The sequence below is a fragment of the Struthio camelus genome, chromosome 1 (genome assembly GCF_040807025.1).
Source record: "Struthio camelus isolate bStrCam1 chromosome 1, bStrCam1.hap1, whole genome shotgun sequence".
In the NCBI taxonomy this organism is placed as follows: Eukaryota; Metazoa; Chordata; class Aves; order Struthioniformes; family Struthionidae; genus Struthio; species Struthio camelus.
In genome coordinates this window covers 163,437,351-163,458,669 of record NC_090942.1, presented here as the reverse complement: position 1 = coordinate 163,458,669, position 21,319 = coordinate 163,437,351, and the positions used below count along the sequence as shown (strand labels likewise).

The window sequence follows — 21,319 nt, the reverse complement described above, 5'->3', positions numbered from 1 at the left end:
TACCCTGCTAGGGGCAACTGAAAGTAGGAAGATTATGTGGGGCCGGATTTGTGTTATTAGTGCTGCATATTCTTCTGTTGTGAAAAGGTTTAGCTTCCCCAGAGTCTTTCATTCCACCTCATTTTTGTTCACAGTTTTTAGCTCACCAAAACGGAATGCATTGTTTTTATTTTACACTTTGCATATTCTGCTCCTGAGTCTCCTAAGTAAAACTAACATGGTCATTTTCCAGTCCTATTTCAGTGCCAAACACATCACTGAACTATCCAAGCCTCTGTTAACTGATACAACTTTTAGGCTTTCTGAACAAGAACAAAACATAGAAAAATGTACATTTTTTTTTAAAATGACAGCCTCTGAAGTTTAGGATTTGGAATTATTTAATCTGTTTCTGATGAAATTAATAAACTTATTTGAGTTAAAACTAAATCTTAGCCAACTGAAGGAGAGGATTTTTCTCTCACTGTAAGAGGTGGCTTCATTCATTTTAAAGAAATGTGTCTGCCCATGTAACAAATCTTTTGAAAGCCACTGTGCGTGAGAAAAGAATAGGGATGTGTAGGCATACCTTTTGCTTGCTTCCAAAGTTACACAAAAGTGCAAATTAGTCTATAAATAAACTGCCACACTTTTCTGGTTCACCAATATTTACTTTCCAAGAAAGGCAAGAGGAGAAAACCAATCTGTGCTCTCTTTTGTTACTCTGGCAGTGAAAATCCCTAAACACAGTTTTGTCTCATTCTCTTTCTCTCATTTGGTATATCCATCATGATACTGCTAAAACACTCAGTTCCCGCTTCTCTGATCATGTCTCCTCCTCCCCACCTACCATATGCTTTCTGTCTTTCTATATTACTTTTGATCTTTTTGTCCTCCCTTTCAAGGTTTTCTAAAATTCTGTAATATATATACACATTCTGACAATATCCCATAGCATGACAGACTAACCTTTTGGGGGAAGAAAGGTATGATTAAAATTCTGACATTAATCCTATGTTCAAGAGCACTGTAGTGATAATAATGTCACTTGCTTGCCCAGATCATAGCTTTGTGACCTTCTACTACTTCCCTAGACAGAGCACAAATGATTAAAAATGAATAAAATATTTTTAAAGTGCTGAAGTCCATCAGTATCAGAGTAGAAGTGCACAAAAAGTTTGTGAGTAGATGACCATTTCCATTCATGCTTATACATTGCACAGAGCTTTCCCAGGTTTTTTCTAAATGCCATTCCACCTCCAGCTGTGAGTTCCATTTCTGCTGGACATATGACCCCAAAATATTAGCACAAACATGGAATTACTGTCTGGCTCATTGATCTCCACAGGACCACAGTTCCGAACTTTCTCTGCTCATTACAAATCTATGTACTGAGAAGACTGAACATGTCGTTAGTGCCTTCGTGCTAGTAATATCAATCACAGTTTCAAGGAAGACATGTGCAAGTTGAAACTTTTCAGTTCGCCTTTAAAGCAGTATGCATATTTTACAAGTCTTAGGGGACTGGAAGAAAAAAAGAAGAAAGGAGTGATAAAAACATCAACAACCCCTAAAATTAACAGGAAAGTAATAATAAAAAATACAATGTGCCTTTACCAGGGGATTAAAAGGGTAAATACACCCCTGAAGAGTTTTTTAAAAGGATTTTTTTTGGAACCTGGCGCTCAGCTTTACTTTATTTGTGAACTGAGAGCTTCCTACTGTGCTTGTAGGAGTAAATCATGGTGGGCAGGAAGTTTTAACACACTACAATCTGTTAAAGTACTATCAACAACAGCAAAATAATGTGGCAATGTGGGTTCCTCAGCACGCATTCATGCCAAATGGTTCATGTTAAAATGGAAAATATAAAGATTATTTCTCAGTGACAAAAGAAAATCAATATTTAAAATCAATGCCAGTCATGGGGAACAGTGAGAATAAGTAACAAAAAGACCACAAAGCACTTTTGGGAACGCTTGAAAGAAAAATGTAATAAATATAAAGCCATTATACTGAATTAAAAGCCTCTTTACCCCACATTAGAATAGATTTGCAAGTCAAAATTAAAAAACATAGTTGGTAACTTTTCCTGTTGCCACTTCCAGCAGTTCTAAAGAGCTAGTGAAAACAGAGCAGGTAGGCATCTGAGTTAAAAGTTCTATAACACCTCTTAATGCCCATCTTTCTTGCCCATCTCTTCATGGTTTTGTCTTACTCTTGCTTACTTTTCACAACTACTCTACTGGATACAAAAGCCCTTTGCAGATCCCAGCTCTATATGCACATGCTGGTTGTTTGCTGCCTGCACGTCATATTCCCACTGGAAAGGAACATGGGCTCTCAGGTGAGACAACAGGGGATGCTCTGGGAGGCACCGATGCCCTGCCCAGCACTTTAGACATACCTAAGCACGCAACTCACTGATCAGGAGCTCTCTGAAAGTTCTCTGTACTCCCCTTTTTTGCAGATCTGCTGAAGCGTAAAGAAACGTAAAGACGCGGTTGCCTACTTATTTGTTTTACGTAATTGCACAGGTTGGTGCAAGAGTGCCAAAACATGGCACTCTTGTGAGATAAAGAGAGTCACAAAGGCTCTGCACAGAGTCTATGAGGTACCTCTGTACTATACCTGAATTAGTAGCTGAAGAATAGCACTAAACACATGGGACCCTTGCATGTCACTGCAATGCTATACCTAAGCTAATAAGGCCTGCCAGGCAGAAACACCTGAACAGACTACTGTGGGAGTAACCATGAGTTGTACAAAAGCTGAACTCTGACAAATTCAACTAGTCTTTGTGAAGTGGTTTGCAGTATCAGTATGAGAGAGGTTTTTATGTTACATGCAGCAGATAAATTGTGCTATTCTTGCCCCCATCACTCCCCATATTAAAGAGCTGGATCTCTCTATTTACCTCCTTATACACAACATGCCCATCTTACTGGCCCATCTTACATAATAAGTAATCCACAGTTGTTATGTCTGGTAGGGAGACGCGCCACCACCCCACAGAATGTAACCTAAAGCTAAGATACCTATTAAGTAGTTCACTCAGGGTTTACAGGAAATTTGTGCTTGGCCAATAAATTGAATCCAAACCTCCAGAGCCCCTTTCCAGTTCCTTAGATGCTAGGTCATTTCCTCTCCCAATGCACAGTACTGTTGTTTGAGGAAGTAAATTACAAATGCCTGAATCCACTCAATAAGCAGAGTTTCATCAAAGCACAGATCCATGTTACTGTTGAAAGAGAACTTTTAATGAGCGTTCTCTTTTGTATTTGGAGTAGTAATACTTAAAGAGCCCAGAGAGGAATTAATAAAACCAAATTTACTATGAAATTTAATTAAAACGATACAGGGCAATAGAGAGTCTTCACTACCTTTTCCTGAGAACTCCATCCTTCACAGGATATTGAATGACAGTGCACTTAGCTAATAAAGGTCAGAAGAATGCCTTTTAATGGAACGTATCCTAAAGGCACGATGTGTATTCTTCAACCCGATTAACTTTTTCCTAGGTTCAGATCTATGTACCACTTTCCTCTAAGGAAAAAAAAAAACCCCTAATAAATAGCAATGACATCCCTCAGGACGGACTTCAGGCATAACACCTGCTTTCAATATACTGCAAAGGCTTTAAAAATACGGACTTGTTTGAAGTCTATTGTCTTTTTATGTAGCGATTGATAGAAATGAAACAATAATGCACAGTAAGATTAATAAAGGTGCGCACGCATATGTGAGACTCTGAGATTTGCTTTCTTTAGGCTGTATTTTAGTCTATATTTCATAAGCACATAGCGTATTTCAGGCACTATTCTACAAAAATACATTGTTTTCCTTTGGATGTCACTGACCTCCAGCAAGGCCATAGATTAATGGAGGCTCTGCGTTGCCCAGAAGGATGAAGGATGAGAAGAAAACTGCCAGTTGAGTTGCAAGAATAAAAAGTTACAGCACCCAATGATGCATGAGGTTTATATTCCCTGAAACACAATTTATTATGTGTTCCCATGATCCTAAAATGGGAAATAATGCAATACTACAGACAAAGGCAGAACAGGCTAAGACAGATGCCATCTTAACTTTCATCTGGAGGAGTCCTCACTGTGAACTCAACTATAGTTTATCCACATACCTGACCATCATAAATGATGAGACCTTGAGACCATTATAAATGATATTCCAGTTGCTCTCAAAATTAATAACTTAATTTAGGAAGAGAAGCTGTCAGCTAAGGCAAGTGCTGTAATTAAATATATGCCAATAGTTTGATAAAGTAGAGAGATTTGAGAATGAACAGTTTGTTCAAGGGTGGTTGAAAGGTGCCTGCCAGGTTACTATTCAGCTTACGTGTTAAACCGCCTATTACCAAATGGCTAGCAAACATCATGTTACCACATTGCTATAGTAGCTTTGGTTTTCTCCTCTGAGGCAAGCCTAGAAGTGTTACTCTTTACCATACAAATAAAAATTTGAGCTGCTGTACAATGCGCCGTAATAAAAAGGGATTTCTAAAAATATTACGCATCTTAGTCTGGGTTTATTTAAACAAGGAGGGTAGAGCTTTACAAACCCCACTGATATCAAAATGAGAATTCTATATCTGGAAGTTTCACATACTGTATGGCTTAGTAGCTACATGTGTAGTGACCCTATTTTCAATATAGGACTGAGGTACTTATGTGTTTATTATGCTTAGTCATGCTTCTTGGTGTATGTTACTGTATTTTGCAGTTAATAAACAGGCCTGTCGGTTGTGAATAACTTAGGAGTGAAGTTGTCTTGTATGTAAAGTCTGGTAGATAAAGTAGGATCATTTATGTTATTTTACGTAATAAAAAATGTTCTAAAATCTTTATCTATCTTATGAACGCACAAGACAGAGCGTTTATAATGAATATATTTTTCTAACCTTCTGGCTTTGGGTGTGGTACATCTTTCTTGACTTGTGTTTTCCAACAAGCGTACACTGAAGAAAGCAATGGATTTAAGGCAAGTTATGACTAAAAGTATTGCAGGTGCTATTTCTCACCACAGCCTCCCTATGCCAACATTCCAGTGGTGCTGGTTACACAGACTGATTTATTAAGAAGTACCTGTAGACATGCAGGAGCTCTGCCCTGGGGTTTATTCACATCAACAGCCACAAGCTGCCAACCTCCAGCCGCATCTTCATGAAACATCTTGAAAGAGAAAATAGTTGTCAGAAATGTTTTACATGCCAATAAATACAAGTGAAGTCTGTTATATTCCCCTTAAGGACCTGTCTACATTTTGATGATTGTTAGTATAAAATAAGAGGGGAATGTTTCTTACTGCTACAGAAAAAAGCATCATGCTGTTTTTCTAACATTAGTAGTTTCTGAATTTTACTCAGATAACATGAAATGTAATGTGAATCTGTTAGTCCTTACATACAAACTAGTTCAATTTATTTCTGATCAGTATCATTACATGGTAGTACCCTTTCAGAATAAATTCTTTACTTAATAAGCTTATTCTGAAGAAACACATTTTGACCAAAAAAAAAAATGTCCTGGTGTATTTGCAAACAAATACAACAGATGACCCTCATATTTTTTACTGGAAAAATTATTTTATTTCCAAGGATCATATTTTACTTTTGTTGCACAGATGTAAATCAAGATAAACTCTGCAGTCATTTTGCACTGTTACACAGATCTTATAACTGCTGTAAATATGTGAATGAAATCCTGGCTCTAATTATGCCAATGAAAACAGCTCATTTGACCACAGTATTACTCACATTTTACCGATAATCTCTGGAACTGTCAGCATTATATTTTTTTCAAAATTCAGGACATAAAAAGACACAGACTGTTGGGCTTAAGGACAACGAGAAATCGTGTCTCGAAGTGATTAACACTGTCCTTTAAAGTGTCCTTGAAAGAACATGAGCTGCTCTAGCATTTTTAATTGCTGTCTGAGAATCTACACATACTCAAAGTGTGGTGAAGTTCCCACCTCCCTCCCACCTTTTTCTTGGCACCCGGCACCAAGGAAGTCACCTTGAGAACACAGCATATCAGCATGGTTGAAGCTTAAAAGCTTCCCTGAGAAAAGTGCTCATTAGACAGGGGGCAATGACACACCAATGTGGTTTTAATGGTGCTGGGCCCTTATGTAGTATCTCTGCACCAGGAAGAGCTGATAACTCAGATCAGCACTAAGTTAGTCATCTTTGTACCATGTTTTAATGAGCAGTGTTAAAGCGCCTTACGAGAACCTCCTTTCATTCTTCTGCAGAGGCCCCTCTTCAACTTCAACCTTCCAACATTTTTTTTCTTTTCTAAAGTACTAAGTTTCTGGATTAGTTAGTGATTTATGAAGTGGGCAAATGAAGCAAGATAGTGCTGCTTTTTGTCAACGTTATTCCATGCACAAAACACGTGCATGAACTTTTATTTGGAGCTTCGAACAAGCAAAGTTGCTAAAAATTTTCTGCCCATCTTAATACAGAAAAATATGTGTTTTGTAGTCTGTTAAGCTGTACTTCCTTTATGGTCATTATATTAGTGACTGAGGGAACAAAGTAACCCTTTACTTGTCTACAGCCTAAGTACCATTTTTATTCTGCATGGTGCTATTTATATTCAAAAAGTTCATATTCTTTGGCATGATGACATTATTTTTTGAGTTTCTATTATCCTTGAAATCCCTTAATCTTGACTGCTTCTTGAGTTTCCTTATACAGACCTCTCTGTTCCAGACCCTAGTTCAGGGGGTGTAAGCTAAAGCTATATGGCCCAGGGATTTATCACAGTGGGGATGAAACAAACATTATGTTCTTTAGGCTAAGCATGTGTAATGTGGAAAAGTCCCTTTTTGGTAGAGAATAGGTTTTAAATTGAAATTGAATTACCAAGCCTGCTTTGACAAAGCCACGCACAGCGTGGAAATTAGTGCCAAAAAGTATCTGTGAGGCCAAAAAATGTAGCAGCAGGCAGATAAGGACTGGATTTACATGGGGATTACAAGAATATCTGAAGATAAACCAGAAAATATTTAATAAATAATTTTGAAGACACTTCAATCCTTTGGCTTAAGAAAGTAAATAATCTTTAGCTACAGAAGTTAGTAAAAATTTTCCTCGTAAGTAGGTTTCTTTTACGTGTCTTCCTAAGGGCTTTTTGCAGGTTGTTCTTATCGGTCCCTCTCATAGATGGAAAAGTGGACTAGCACTGAAAAAGATTACCCATTTATACATTTAGGATACCTAAAATATTTGCTACAATAATAAGGGGGCGGTTTAAATCTCTACCAGTAAGCCTTCATTTTTCATACTAGGCCATTTCTACCCCCAAACCCAAACCAGTGCCCTTCCTGGCATGGCTTCTTTCTAGCCATTATCTCAAATCCAGGTTGTCATTTTCTGCAGCTACCTCAAGTCACAGCACGACTCTTTCATTGCTTCTGCACCCCATTCCTCTTTGGTCTCAGTATTTCCTTCTTCAATTCCAGGACCAAGTTCCCTGCACACTTCAGGTACCCGCTGACCTCCCTTCTTCTAACTACAGCCTGCAATTTCAGCTCTTCTGTTTTAGCACAGAAAGTGATAGTCATCTGCAACTCTAGTTCCAAACCCACCAAATGGCATGAGAAAAGGAATTATCGAAAGGGAAGGGAAGGGAAGGGAAGGGAAGGGAAGGGAAGGGAAGGGAAGGGAAGGGAAGGGAAGGGAAAGGAAAGGAAAGGAAGGGAAAGGAAGAGAATACAACCATAACATACCCAGCCATCTAGAGAACCACATTACAGTCTCCTCTATTATATTTTTTTAAGAAAGCCTATTTGGATAATATACTCTAGAATTTAATTTAATATGACAATACATACAACAACTTTAAAATATATGGGGTAATATGCAAAGTCAAATAAAACAGAACCTACTGAGATGAAACAATAATTAACAGGGACTTGTGCCTTACGATTCATTCAAAAACTACAAACAATTAAGTCCCCAGAGAATCTCAGTATTTGGGTGCTCTAACATGAACACTTCACCTGGGTGGTGGCAGTTGAAGTGGTACTGCTCCTGGACCCCCACATCTGCTGGAACTGCACTCTAATTTCTGCAAACGTTTCAATGATGACTGCAATGAAAACATTCTGTAAAAAGAACATGAAAAAATGGCTGACACAAAGCTAAGCAAGCATAAAAGAGAAGAAATCAATTCTAATATGATCTACATTTCATATAGGTTTAAAAGAACATATTTTTTAGTACCTTAACAAGCCAGGCCAGAAAGAAAATTAAGGTGATGAAATAGAAGTATGAACGCCATCGGGGAAAACTGTCAATTGCTCGATACATAAGGAACACCCAGCCTTCTTGAGAAGCAGCTTCATAAACAGTAAATATGCTTGTACCTGTTAAGGAAAAATGAAAATGTTTGCAATTAAGCCTCCCTCCAAAGTTTTCAAGATCAGCAAACAGTAATTTTAATCTATTTTATTTTTCTTTTTTTAAAAAGGTATCAAATCTCCTCTCTCCAAACAGAAGTTTTTCAGGTGCATTTCCATGTTTCTTCTTTTTGCAATTGAATCTCAATTGTTTATACATTAGATTGGGCTCCATTCTCTCCCTGGATACACATGCATAATCCCTTAGATGGATTCAGCGGGAAGTATGCAAATGTCTCCAAAGGCAGAATTTGTCCCATCGTGTGACTTCAGCAGCATCTGTGAGAAAAGACAGATTTAATTAAAACTATCAGGATCAACATTCAGTAGGTGAAAGGAATTACTGTTAATATAAGCAAGGCTGAGTAAGTAGCAACACATCAAGAAGGTGCACAATACCAGCAAGCACAATTAGGTGTCTACAACAAGCAATTGAACAATGTTGAAGTTCAGGTGTCCACGGTAGCTGTGTTAATGTCAGTGTGTTGCCTCAAAAATGTTAAAGCATTTTTGAGTTGAAGTTACTAGACCATTCTGGGGAGGGAGAAGAGGAGATAATACAAAAAAGCTATGAGGAGTTTATATGTGCAAAACTCACTTTTGAATAAAAACTATTAAGTTACTGTTTTCTCATTTTAAACTTAAGAGCCAAACTCATTCTAATGTCTGCAGCCTTTTTTCGCAAAGTGGCCCTTATGCCTTTCATCTGAAAACCAAATATTGAAATCTGGAAAGGACTCTTCAAGCTTATTCTCATCTGCAAGATACTGGCAGTCTTTCCGATACCACTTCTGTGGAAAAGGGATTTAATGGGTGAGAATGCAAAAGGAAAGCAATTTAAAAGCTAGATATTAACATCCACATTGTGGGTCAGATCCTGGATTAGGTATCCTAGCAATTGTCAAGCTACAAGAAACAGTGGATGGAGGAGGAGAAAGGGACTTAGAGGCTATTCTGCACCTCTCATGTTCTCAGCTGGTCGGGGGGCTGATGAAACATTGCTAGGAGTGTACAGCTAAGAGAGGCGGCGAGAGAACGTGCTTCACGATCCAATGGCCAGCAATGCCTTGTTCTAGACAACTAAGGGACAATATGCTCTAACCAGCTCCTCCTTCGCCCTTATCTCTGCAACTGAAGTGTTAAATTACAGACTGTAGTTAGGGGTCATATGTCACTCTTGTTTGGAAGTAATTTCTCAGACGGTTACAGGTGTAAGTTTTCTATAGCTGCTCTGCAAAGTGCAGGGCAGACTTGAGAGCAGGTTTAAGTATGCCGAGGGATGCACATGTTTCTCAGTTCTATCGCTAGCTCTAATTTGGCTGTTAGCCCATCTCAGAAAAACTTGCTTAGGAAAATATGGGCTACAGCTATCTGCAGAGAATATTAAAATGCTTGAGACAGTCTGTGTGCCAATTCACAGAAACAACACAAAGAAGAGCTTAGGTTCTCCACTCAGAGGGAGCCCTGGTGCTCTAGATGAGATGGCCTTTCAGTACAGGCACAAGGGTTTAAAATGTGACTGGTGAGTCTTATCTTCAACAGGCTCAATCCTGCACTTAGCTGACAGTACTGATACACAGCAGTGTATGAGAGGAACATGGGACACCTCGGGGAGAAGGAAAGGAGGCTTGGAGGAACACGAATAAACCTGCTATATGTCCTATATGCTGCTATTCTGGAGGCAGAGCTCAAACAACAACAGGCTCCAGACCACTACTTTCAGCCCTTTATTCTACAGACACGGATGCTGGATTCACGAAAATAAAGTATCTGCTGTTCATTCTCTATGTTTTGGGGGTGCGCAGCTGAATTTCTTTGTAGCTAATAACTACATTTAAGTTGACAGAAATTTTTACAAAAGGGCTAAATTTAACCACTTGAGATTTTGTTTGCATCCCTTTCATCAGTTAGCTGCGTGCTAATGGCCAGTCTGTTAAACACAAAAGGGAAAAAGGGTAGGTCTCAAACTCTCAAATATAGAAAAATAAAATAAAGAAATGCCATGTACTCTTCATCTTTTCCCTACTTTCACCATGTAGAAGGAACAGATTAACAAGCCTATTATAAAGGACATGCAGGATACAAATTAGGAAAATCTAAATAAGTAAATAAAAATAGAGATTTTTACTGTTTTTGTCTTCAGCCATAATATTCTGGCAGGAACTAAAACACTTGGATAGGAACAATTTTTCTTACCTATTAATTTTTCCCTCTGCGAAGCCAGTAAGTCATGATGGATGGGCCTTGTTCTAGTGAGAATGGAAGTACTTAAAAAGCTGCAGTGATTGGGAAAGGCTCACTCTGCTAATACCCTCCAAACTGAGTCTCTCCAAAGATCAATGATAAACTTGTCAAAAAGTGAGCCAGATTCTCACATGAATTACAACCAAAAAGAGTTCGGTCCTCTGTCTTTCCAAGTACAAAAAAAAAAAAAAAAAAAAAGGGCAGTTTCAACAATCACCTTATTTAATTAATTTCCTTCCCCACTCTAGGAAATAAATACATAATAATAAATAAAAGATAAGTAAATGAATAATGTGCCTGGTGTTACAGAGAATCATGGCTGGACCAAATGGATTGGACTAAATATGTGACTTGCATCTAAGTCGATCTTGCCAATGGATGTCTGACCATATAGCACACTTTCTTCCTGTGTAAGGCAAGGTAGAGAAAAATGGACAAATCTATCTTCTCTGCTATGGGAGCTCTTTGTTGAATTACTCATGGGAGAGCTCCAGGATAGACCAGTGCAGAAAAGAGAATGTTGTATAGCTCCACAAGTTAAAAAAAATAACCAAGCCAAAGCAAAAGAAAGTCTAGATTGCTTAAAAGGAAAAGTCTAAGTAATATATTAATCAACCTGAAGGAAAACGATCAGAAATTGAAAATTCTAATCCTGAATTACCTTTATTGGCACAAACAGAAACAATATAGCAATGATCCTCTAACTATATTGGATACATCATGTGAGCAGGCATGCCCACCCTTTCTTTCCTTGCCAGCTAGACCAAATTTCTTTTACCTACGCATTTTGTACGAGATCAGTTCCATGAATTTATAAGGTTCCTCCATATTCACGTTGAGTATCAGGCATAATCTCTTTTTCACTTCTGGTTTCCTGATTTTCCCCTTCCCCTTCCCCTTTCCTCTTTCCCTCCCCTCTCCTTTCCCTCCTTTTAAAATTCTTTTCCTTTTTTTCTTCCCCCATTCCTCCCCTTATCACACCACTTACTTTTACTCCTTACTCGTACATTACTCTTACAAATATTAGCCATCAACATTTCAGCCAGGTTAATTCCTTCTCTTCTGCACTACCTGAGAACCAGCGTGGTAGTAGAGTGCAGAAGGGCAGGAAAGAGGGGATGAGAACACAGGAATAGAGCAGGCCAAAGCATTTTTAAGTTAAATAAAATGTCACCAAAATAGATACTTCCCAAATGCACAATGCTTTTCAGAGGCATACCTGATTCTATAAAAGGATCTTTAAAAATAAGAAGCTCTTTCAGGAATGAGAAACTGTATTTGATGCGGCAATGGAATAGCACGGAACTAAAAGACCCAGTTTCTGTCTAATTTGGAGAGTTGTGCAATGAAATCTGCTGCAAATTCAGGCATACACGGGACATGAACTGCAGCTCCCCACAGAATAAATCAGGTCCACAATCCAATGTCCCGCATTGAAATAACCAGGTCTTGATCCAAGAGTGGACTTTTTAGCACTATTCCATCTATGCACATTTTAAATCTTCTGGTTTTACTCCAAGAAGGAAGAAAATTAAACTGTGAAATCTCACAAATTGCTGTGAAATTGTGGAATTGTCCTACAATCACCTTTTAGCTCTGCTGATTCACTACTGCTTCCTTTCATGAAAGACTGTGGATAAAAGAAACAGAGAGAGCTTGAGAAGCACTGCCATTAGCAAAACATAAAAGCCGCTAAAACATGACTATTTGATTCTGTTCACAGAGAAAATAGTGGTTCTAATCAGAAACTACTGAGAGTCCAGGATTTTCCCAGAAAATCATACCAGGCTATAAAGAGTTCTGTGCTGTTATTCTCCTTCTGAAATTCCAGCATCTACATACTGCTGCCTGCTGACACAGGTGGGATGAACCGAGAAGTGTTTTTGCCTTATGGAGTCTCTTTCACACACAAATCTTCATTGACAAGAGGAGGCACGGACAAATGGATTTTTTTTCTGTATTCACTCACTGGTTTGATCCGTATGTGTTGAATGGCTAATACGGTCATGCTGGGTAGGCAAAAATGTTAATCCTTTCTATTAATTCTTCCAGCTAACAAATTCTTGCCTATTTACTGCATATGTCTCTGAGGACCAATGCACAGAATTAAAAAAGGGGAAACAAAAAGCACTGAAGCAGATAGATAGCAAAATCCTCTCCATTTCTTCAGAAAAAAAGAGTGGTTTCTTATCACTGTTGAAATATTCATCATGGGTATTCTGCATTTCAAAAATTCATAAACTGATGTTTCAATTAGCTAATATTATACTGTTGCTGAACTGATTAAATTATTGAACAAAACAATGCTGTTAAGAACAGGCAGAGATTAAGAAAAAAAGGGAATCTGTTAAAAGTTGCTGGCAAGGAAACTGCAATTAGTCATTATCAATGGGGAAGTCACTGTGAAGATTAGTAAAATAGAGGGGATGTCATGCAAAGTATTTATAAAACATACACTGGGCCATCTGCTGCAATACGGCAACACAGTGAACTGATCAAAATGCACAAATAACCCAATTAAAATAACGCGTTCATCTGTGACATCAAAGTAAAAATATACCTTATATATAACTGGCACAGGTGTTTTTAGGGCTATTTTAAGGCAATCACCATCGAGATGATAAATTCTTACTTAACATATGTGACTAGAAAGTAACATAGCAGTCAATATTGATGCCAGCAAGTAAGCTGTTAACAGTGTCTGTAAAAGTTGTTTCAACTCAATACAGAATAAAGGGATGACAGTAAGGGATCCAAAGCTGTGAAATATTTTGCTTTCAAAAAGAAGAGCATTTCTTAGCTAACCTCTGCCTTACTGTACGTTCTTTTGCTCTTCTAAAAGTAACATTTATTTAAAGGCAATGAGCAACTCATTCTATTTTTTATGACTATTACTTTAATATTTGACTATATCTTTCTTAGGTAAATGTATACATTACTCAAAAGACTCTCCTTTCACAGCATCATGCCTCACTTTTCTCACCATGTTCAAAGCCGTAAGGAGGGAGAGGGAGTATCAGAATTTTAGCTGATGGTGGGATACATCACAAAAATCTGGCACGGTGATGCTGTCATATATAGTATCTAACGTTTGCCCCTTAGATCAAATGGCAAAATCCACTTTTTCCACAGGTGTCAGTATTCTATCTATCAGTGCCATGGCATCTTTGCCTACTTGTTCAGAAGGTTTAAGCACTGACCACATGGTGCTAAAAGTCCCGTGGTTAAGGAACATGAGAGTGCGGGACCTCCTGCAGTTTGTACTAAGTCATGCAGGAACACAGGAGGGAGAAATCAGGCTCTGAAGAACTGCAGATGACTATAAGGACATCACTCATCAGTTTAGGCATGTTATCATGGGTAAATTGTTGAATTTGGGACTAGGATTTAAATTTCTGTATCTAGAATCTTGTTAAATCTCAGTAAACAAAAAATATCTAGAAAAGTATTTAGGAGAATTTTCCCATTGTGTGCTTTGGTAGATACTTAAAACTCTGTGGCAGGAAAGACTAAAGTCATTTAAGAGGAATTTACTGATGACGACAGAGGTAAAATAAAAGACTAGCACACAAAAGGGCAATCAGGAGGAAAACTGTAATGCTATTAAATACGCTCAGTAAGATATATGAGCATGCAGTACTGAATATGTAAAGAGGGCATATGCCTTCTTCAATAAACGTTTCTTTCAATGCACCAACTGGGAGCATTAGACTCAAGAGGAATGGAAGGAGTAGTTGCTTTATCACCTAAAAGAAAAATAATTGTAATAAAAATAAATTCCACTGGTTTCCATGCATAACCAGGGAGCAAGGTCACTCTACTCTTATCCACAATTAGGATGAATATACCAAGTGGGGGTGGAAACAGAGCACATCATAGGTGATGATTTTCCATAGGAGAGTCAGGAAACCTCTCCTTCTGAAAACCCATCTTCTAAATACTCAAGGAATATAAAAGGTATTTAGTTAAAACAAAGACTCATAGTTGACAGAAAAGGACAGTAGTCTCATGGTGCAAGGATGCTATTTTCCATAGTTATTTGAATTTTATAACAATACAAGATTTTCTGTTTGTTTCTGTGCCTCCCTGACATCACCACACTCTGTGACACTAGATCATGCTACAGGCAGCTCGTTCTACGAATGGACATTATGAAAAAGGGAGTGCGCTAATGCTGCCGTTTTATAACTGCACAATTAAAGGTGCAGAGCTAAAAGGTCCCATGGGAAATGTGCCAAATTTGGAAACAGGACCCCTTCCTCCTAGCTTCATGTTCTAGCTTCAAGATTCACAATCCCATATCTGTATGAGTACAGAATCCACAGTGTAGAGAGAGGTGCTGTCTTTCTAATATCTTTGATTATCTTATATGGTTCGTGGCCACCACAAGAAAAAGTGAGGAACAAAAACCCAAGAACTAAGGTAAAAATTTGCTTATAACTAATTTCTTTGACCAGGAATGACATTAACTCCAGCATTTTCTGCACATTTATTCTATGTATGTTTACTACCTTGGTTTACCACGTCACGGTTTTCTTGGGTGTCCTGCACCTGCTGTGAAGCCACTAAGAAATAAAATTCAGAGGAGGGCCAATATCCATGGTAGGTGCATGCAACTCCGTAAGACAACCACTAGCGGTATGTGTAGTCTGTAGAAGAGTGAATTCCCCAAGAAAGTTCCTTGCCTTTGCATTCTTTTTCAAAAGCAACAAGTGCAAATTTCTTGCATGTGTTCATGCATGAAATGCTGCAGCTGGCTCTTTAAGATAGTGTTCTGGCATCGTGTCCTCTTAATCGTCCCTTCCAGGATTGTGATTCTGATAACATATACACTATACTATTGGAGTACTCTGTTATGTTCCATGGTGAGGGAAAATGCAACGAAAAAAAACAAATCTAAAAACCAGGCTTGAGGACAACTCAGTTTTGGAAAATTATGACAAAAGTTTGGATTTGTCGTTTTTTTTTAAATGAGGAATTAATCATACAAGTAAAAATGCACACGTTGTCAATAAGAGCTTAAAATATTACATACTGTCTCCCTGTTGCCCGTGTTTCACTACGACTGTTTCAAGTTAGTAAACGCTCATTTTCTTAATTTAACAGTACCCACTAGATGGCAATCATGTACCTTGAGCACATCTGGAACATCAGGCAGTGTATAAACTACAACCAAAGACAGTGCAGGCTGACAAACTCAAAGAGGGTGCTTGCTAAGGGACTGATCATTTTATATCTTGGGCAAAACTAACTAGCCTTCTGGTGTTGTCTAACTTAACTCTTATTTGTTGTACTGAACACTGACTGGTACCATTCCTTAAGATGCTTTGTAAATGTTATGTCCATAAAAAAACTACTCTCTTGCTCATAGAAATGTTATAAACCTTGGAGTATTCCTGTTCTTGCTCACTTTCACTGATAAAATAAATCATGAAGCTGCCTGTTCCTGCAAGCCATGGGTATTCCCACTGACCAGTCAGCTTTTAATTTATGCCCTCTCTTTCAGTAGTCACATAGTTGTAAAACATTGCATGCATTCAAGATTTTCCAGCTGTCTTACGCTATTGCTTTGGTGAAAGTAGAAGAGAATAAAAACTGCCCAGGAATACAATGGAAAAGTCACGCTTTGGGAAGCAGCTTCTAGATATGATTGAAATAGATAAAAAGAGTAAAACCTGAAAGGGTGAATTTTTTTTTTTTTTTTGCCTGCCTCTGAGCTAGTGATCCAGCCTGTTTTACTCCCGAACCAACTTTTATCAGACAGTTTGCCAGCCAGTAGAAATGAGAAGGAAAAGAAGAAAAGGAAACACTCTGATGCTCTGCTCCTCCTCTGAAAAACCAAACGCCACTATAATTCACCTGTGACTAGCTGTGGAAGAGAGGGCAAAATAGGAACTGTGCAGTGCACTGATTTGCCACAGTGGAGACGCCAGACTCCCATTCTCAACAATATATTTTAATCCATGAAAGTGTAGTGACTTCAAACACACAACAGTGATGTGCTATTGATTCTTCATTTTGAAAATCTGTTCTATCATGAGAGGATGAAGCTTTTACATAACAGAATAGACCATATTCAGAAAAACACCAATAAGGATACGAATGTAATGCTTGAGGATCAATGCAACTTCTGCTACAGAGCTAGTGATGGAAAGTCAGATGACTTCAAGGAGAAGATGTGATGGACTTAGACAATTACACCATTTGCAAATTTATACACTATTCGCAAGTGTTAGCTTACTAATCCAAAAACAGCAGTTCTAGCATATGTCAGTACAGGGTAAATAGGAGTTATACCATTAGAATCTTACATGTGATAGTACTTGGTGCTCCTTGATTTAATGCTTTATGCTTGAAAAACAAAGAGAAATCTGTTTTACGTTTATAAACAAATCTCTGGTGTGAACAGTGACACAGAGTCTTCAGAATGACTTTGGGTGCGAGTATTTATGGATATTTAGCCAGACGAGCATTTATGTTAGCCTTCCATCAATGTTTTTGTGATTAAAATGCTCCTTATTGTGAATGTATATTCACAATAAACTAGCAAATATGGATCCAGAATGTCAGTGAAGTTCATCAGCTGGTTTTTATTTGCATAAATATTGACTGCGTTTCCCTTTTTGCATGCACAGAGCTGTAATGCTAATAAATAGTCTCTTACAGTCATTGCTCTGTGTGTGTGTGTGCGTGTGCGTGTGTGTGTGCGTGTGCGTGTGTGTATGGCAACTTTGAAAGATTTACTGGCAGCTGAAGGGAACCAAGGAAATGTTGAACTGTGAGTTGTTCACACCTCACACATCACTATCTGGAAGCTTTGCAGTGCAGTCACAACTCCTACCTGTCTTTCTCTCTAGAGTCTTTTTAAGGACGTAACTTTGATCACTAGCCTCCCAGCCTCAACTGAACAGGCAGCACTTCAGCTTGGAGCCTGAAAGTAGGCCACTGCCATAGCTGCACTCCAAGGGCTTGGTACAGCTGTCCGCACGCAGGCGCCCAATGCTAGCTGAGGTCCAAGGCATATCCCACCTGGCCTCCAGCACGGGCCCCTTTCAGGTTTATGATATCAAGGTAAGCAGTCCAGATATAAGCATAGTGAAACTACGAACTAAAGGAGAACTAAAACTGAATATGGCTTTCGCTTATCCGTAAAATTTCTGTATTCAGCAAGAATACAGAAATCCCTAGGCCAGGATTGTAAAAGTAACCATGCTGTGAAGATGGGTCTGCTACCATATCATTCTTTCTAATGAAATGTCTCTGATCTAAAGTACAGCCATAGTAAATGACGGCTACAGTAAATGTTATGACAAAATACCATAACGTAAAACCTGTTAAATAGAAGTAGTAGTATAATTATTATTAACTCGTTTCTTTGAAAATGAGATATCTCTTTTAAAGGACTCTTAAAGGACTCTTCTTCTCTTAAAATACACTACATGTGCAGATGCCTTTAAAATCATACAGTTAAATTAACAGTCCAGAAACCAATCATTCAGAAATTCACAAAAATTTGTACATTTAAAATTTAATGACTACCTAAAGGGTTATCATATTAAACAGGCAAATTTAAGGTATGCTCATTGTAGAGACATTATTTATTTGGATTGTCATTCAGCCATATATTAAATATTGGGAATGCCTCCTAAAATCAGTGTGGTGATAGATTCCTTTGTCACAGAGAAAACTAAGTATGCAAACCTTTCTTGACAAAAGGCATGTAAATTGAGTATTGCTTTTCATACACTGTCAATCAAAACCATTCACTGGTTGCACCAATTTTTTCTATAGTCATAGACAGCGCAATCTTACTCATTTTAAGAGCAGTCATGAGACAGCAAAGCTAGCACGTATCATAGTGTCAACCTATTTGCTTCATTAGTAAAAAATGTATCTACTTTGAAACACGAATGAAATTATGTATTAGAGTACGGAAAAATGAACCATAGAACACATTCATACGGTAACATTTCCATATCTAGAGTGACCGAGATGATGCGTTATTCAAAAGCAGAGTTAAAAAAGATATTTGGCTGTAAACTTCACCACGAGAGATCATTTCATCATGTCTTCACTCTGGTCAGACAGTAGCAACTGTCTCAAAAGATTGAAAATGGCTGGAGACAGAAAAATGAACTAAAAAGTAAGACGTAGAAGCTAATGGGAACATGAAGAAGTGATACAGCGGAACAGAAGAATAATTTAGGAAACTGGAGATGCACAGAGCCCCTAAAACTGTGGATATGTTTGGAAAATAGGGATTAGAAGAGGCCACTCGATCAAGACAAAAAGATTTCTAGGAAAAAACAGGCTGACACAGTCCATAAAAAAAAAAAAGATCATGTCCACTGTGCTAAGAAAGCTTTCGCAAGTGATTTTTTAATAGACTGCTGCGTATTTTATTTGATCTCCACAACGTGTTTCCTTATTTCCAGTTGCATTGCAACCCTTTCACCCCAAAATTTCAAACAATCCAATCAGTCAGTAATACAAAAGCACAAATACTTAACAAAAGAACACCACTCCATCCCCAGCAGTGTGTTAAGAGACAAAAGAAATCAAAGAAGATTTGAAGTTTACTATGCAAGAATCTGCGCTGTTGACCGTGTGTAGGAAGTGGTTGGATAGTCTGATGATGCAGGTATGCAGGTAGACAGCAAGGCAATCAGAATTCAAGGAGGAAATTCCACAGTAGATCATTTCAATAATTTTATGAAGGCTATATTATTTTTTTTGCTGCAGGGTAGGAGCAACAGCTGCTTAAGGGAACCTAGGCAATCAAAGCTGATGCTCTGCCCTAAAGCTCTGTTTTGGTGCCATTCAGTTCCTCTGGGTATCACTGGGAATTGCACGCATTTCTCTGAGGATGCCATCTCTCCCTCAAAATGATGAGATCAGCCTCCTCCTCTTGCATGGATAACAGTTTCAAAAGCAGTCAGGTGAAAACTTGTCCCAGCTGCAGTCAGTGGTACAACTCCGTTAGACGTGAATAAGAGACGAATCAGGCCAGTGTTGAAGGCTTTTGAAAATCTCTCCCCAAGGAGTCCTAGTTTAATCAAGTCTCCTCCTTGCTCCAGGTATAACATATGTCTGAACAAGCCTTTATTCTTTTTTGTATGAAAGCTTCCCCTGAGAATAAGGGCAGCAGTAGAAAATCCCAACTAGCAAGACCTGCTGAGCATTCAGTGACCAGAAAGAAGACAATAGCGGCACTTAGCTCAACACTTTTCTGCAACGAAAGAAAAAAAGAAGCCTGCAAAGAAGCTTGAAAGCCAATAAGACATTCTGAACAGATGCATGTCAGAAACCTTATTAACCTCTACCCATCAGAATAACAAGAACAAATACACAGTGATAAACGCATCCTAAGAGACCAATCTAACTGAAGAGCCAAAAAATCTCCTGTCCTGAACAGCAGAAAGGATCTCTATGACTGACCGTGACAAGAAAGCCCAAACTGCACTCACTTAATGATGCACTTAAGTACTAATGCGTTAAGTATTGCCTGATATCTGTTATGTGCCACTGAAAATAAAATAATTTACTTATGTTGTTGACGTAAGAGAGAAAGGTTTGCCCGCTAGCCTAATACATGCAGTTAGGGAGGAGGAGTATGAGACATGGAGAAGCGGTTTATTACACGGTTAGCTCATCAAGCCTCACAACAGCTTTGTGAGCGAACTGTGTTGTTAATTCCATTTCAGAGATGGGCAAATAAAGTTACAGATTGTGAGACTTTCCGCAAACAGCAAATGGCATCAATGTCTGAGATGAGACTGTAACTTAAATATTTCTGATTTTAAAAGAAGGATCAGGGTATTCAAAACTTTTGTTCTTTAGCTTTACGTTAAAAGAGAAAGAGCTTGATTTTCTTCAATAAAAACATACATGGACATAAGCAAGAATAGAAGAGCACCCTTTTTTTCCTCTCATTCAGAAAATGACAGATTGAGTTAAAAAGAAAAAAAAATATTTGTAGCATCTGACTTCTTTTATTCTTGACTGTCCTAAAAGAAAGCGTTTGCATGACCAAAGATACACTAGCTATCAAAAGAATCCTTGGAAGACTAGCACTAATAGACTAAGTAGCTGGCAGTTTATTTGGAGAGGAAAATCAAAGCCTTTGGTAAGAAAAGCTGTATAAATTACCAGATATTTTTTGGGAGGGACAATGTTCAAAGTTATAATATACTCTGTTTAAACCTTGTTTTCAATATTATCTCTGTCTGCAGAAATGCTTTCTCATCTTTGTGCACTGTTGAATATAGTTCAACACACCCATGAGAGAAACTTCCTGGATTTCTCACTGTCAAATCAATGATTTTTTTTTTCCTCAGATATGCTTTTTCTCTTTTTTCTCAGCATCAAATTTTCCTGCAAAGATGCTGATCTTTTGTGTATGTGTCAGCTCTGTGCTCTGACTCACAGCTGCTTTAATTTCTTATAGACCTATGAAATTCAACATATTTTTCTTCAAAGCTTTTTGCTAAAGAGGAAAATGTGGCATGCTGTACTGAGCCACATGAACATGTGGTTTGAAAGAAAAGCACTGTGCATGAAAAAAGTTGAGTTTTGGATTGCTCAGTGAAACAGTTTCCTAAGAAGTACAGATCAGATAGACCTACTCCCTTTAACTTTTTATCAAAGGATGATCTCTGATGATGATAGT

At 38.1% G+C, this 21,319-nt stretch overlaps 1 protein-coding gene across 6 annotated transcripts in view; it reads right to left on the bottom strand.

Moving 5' to 3' along the window:
- Positions 1 to 21,319, bottom strand: part of NALCN (sodium leak channel, non-selective) — a 241,937-nt gene that overhangs the window by 146,760 nt on the left and 73,858 nt on the right. For all 6 annotated transcript variants that reach the window (XM_068927818.1, XM_068927834.1, XM_068927848.1 and 3 more), the window contains 3 exons: positions 8,231 to 8,373; positions 8,008 to 8,112; positions 5,082 to 5,168 (listed from right to left, as the gene is read on the bottom strand). In XM_068927818.1, coding sequence (XP_068783919.1) covers positions 5,082 to 5,168; positions 8,008 to 8,112; positions 8,231 to 8,373 — 335 coding nt within the window. The remainder of the gene's footprint in view (positions 1 to 5,081; positions 5,169 to 8,007; positions 8,113 to 8,230; positions 8,374 to 21,319) is intronic.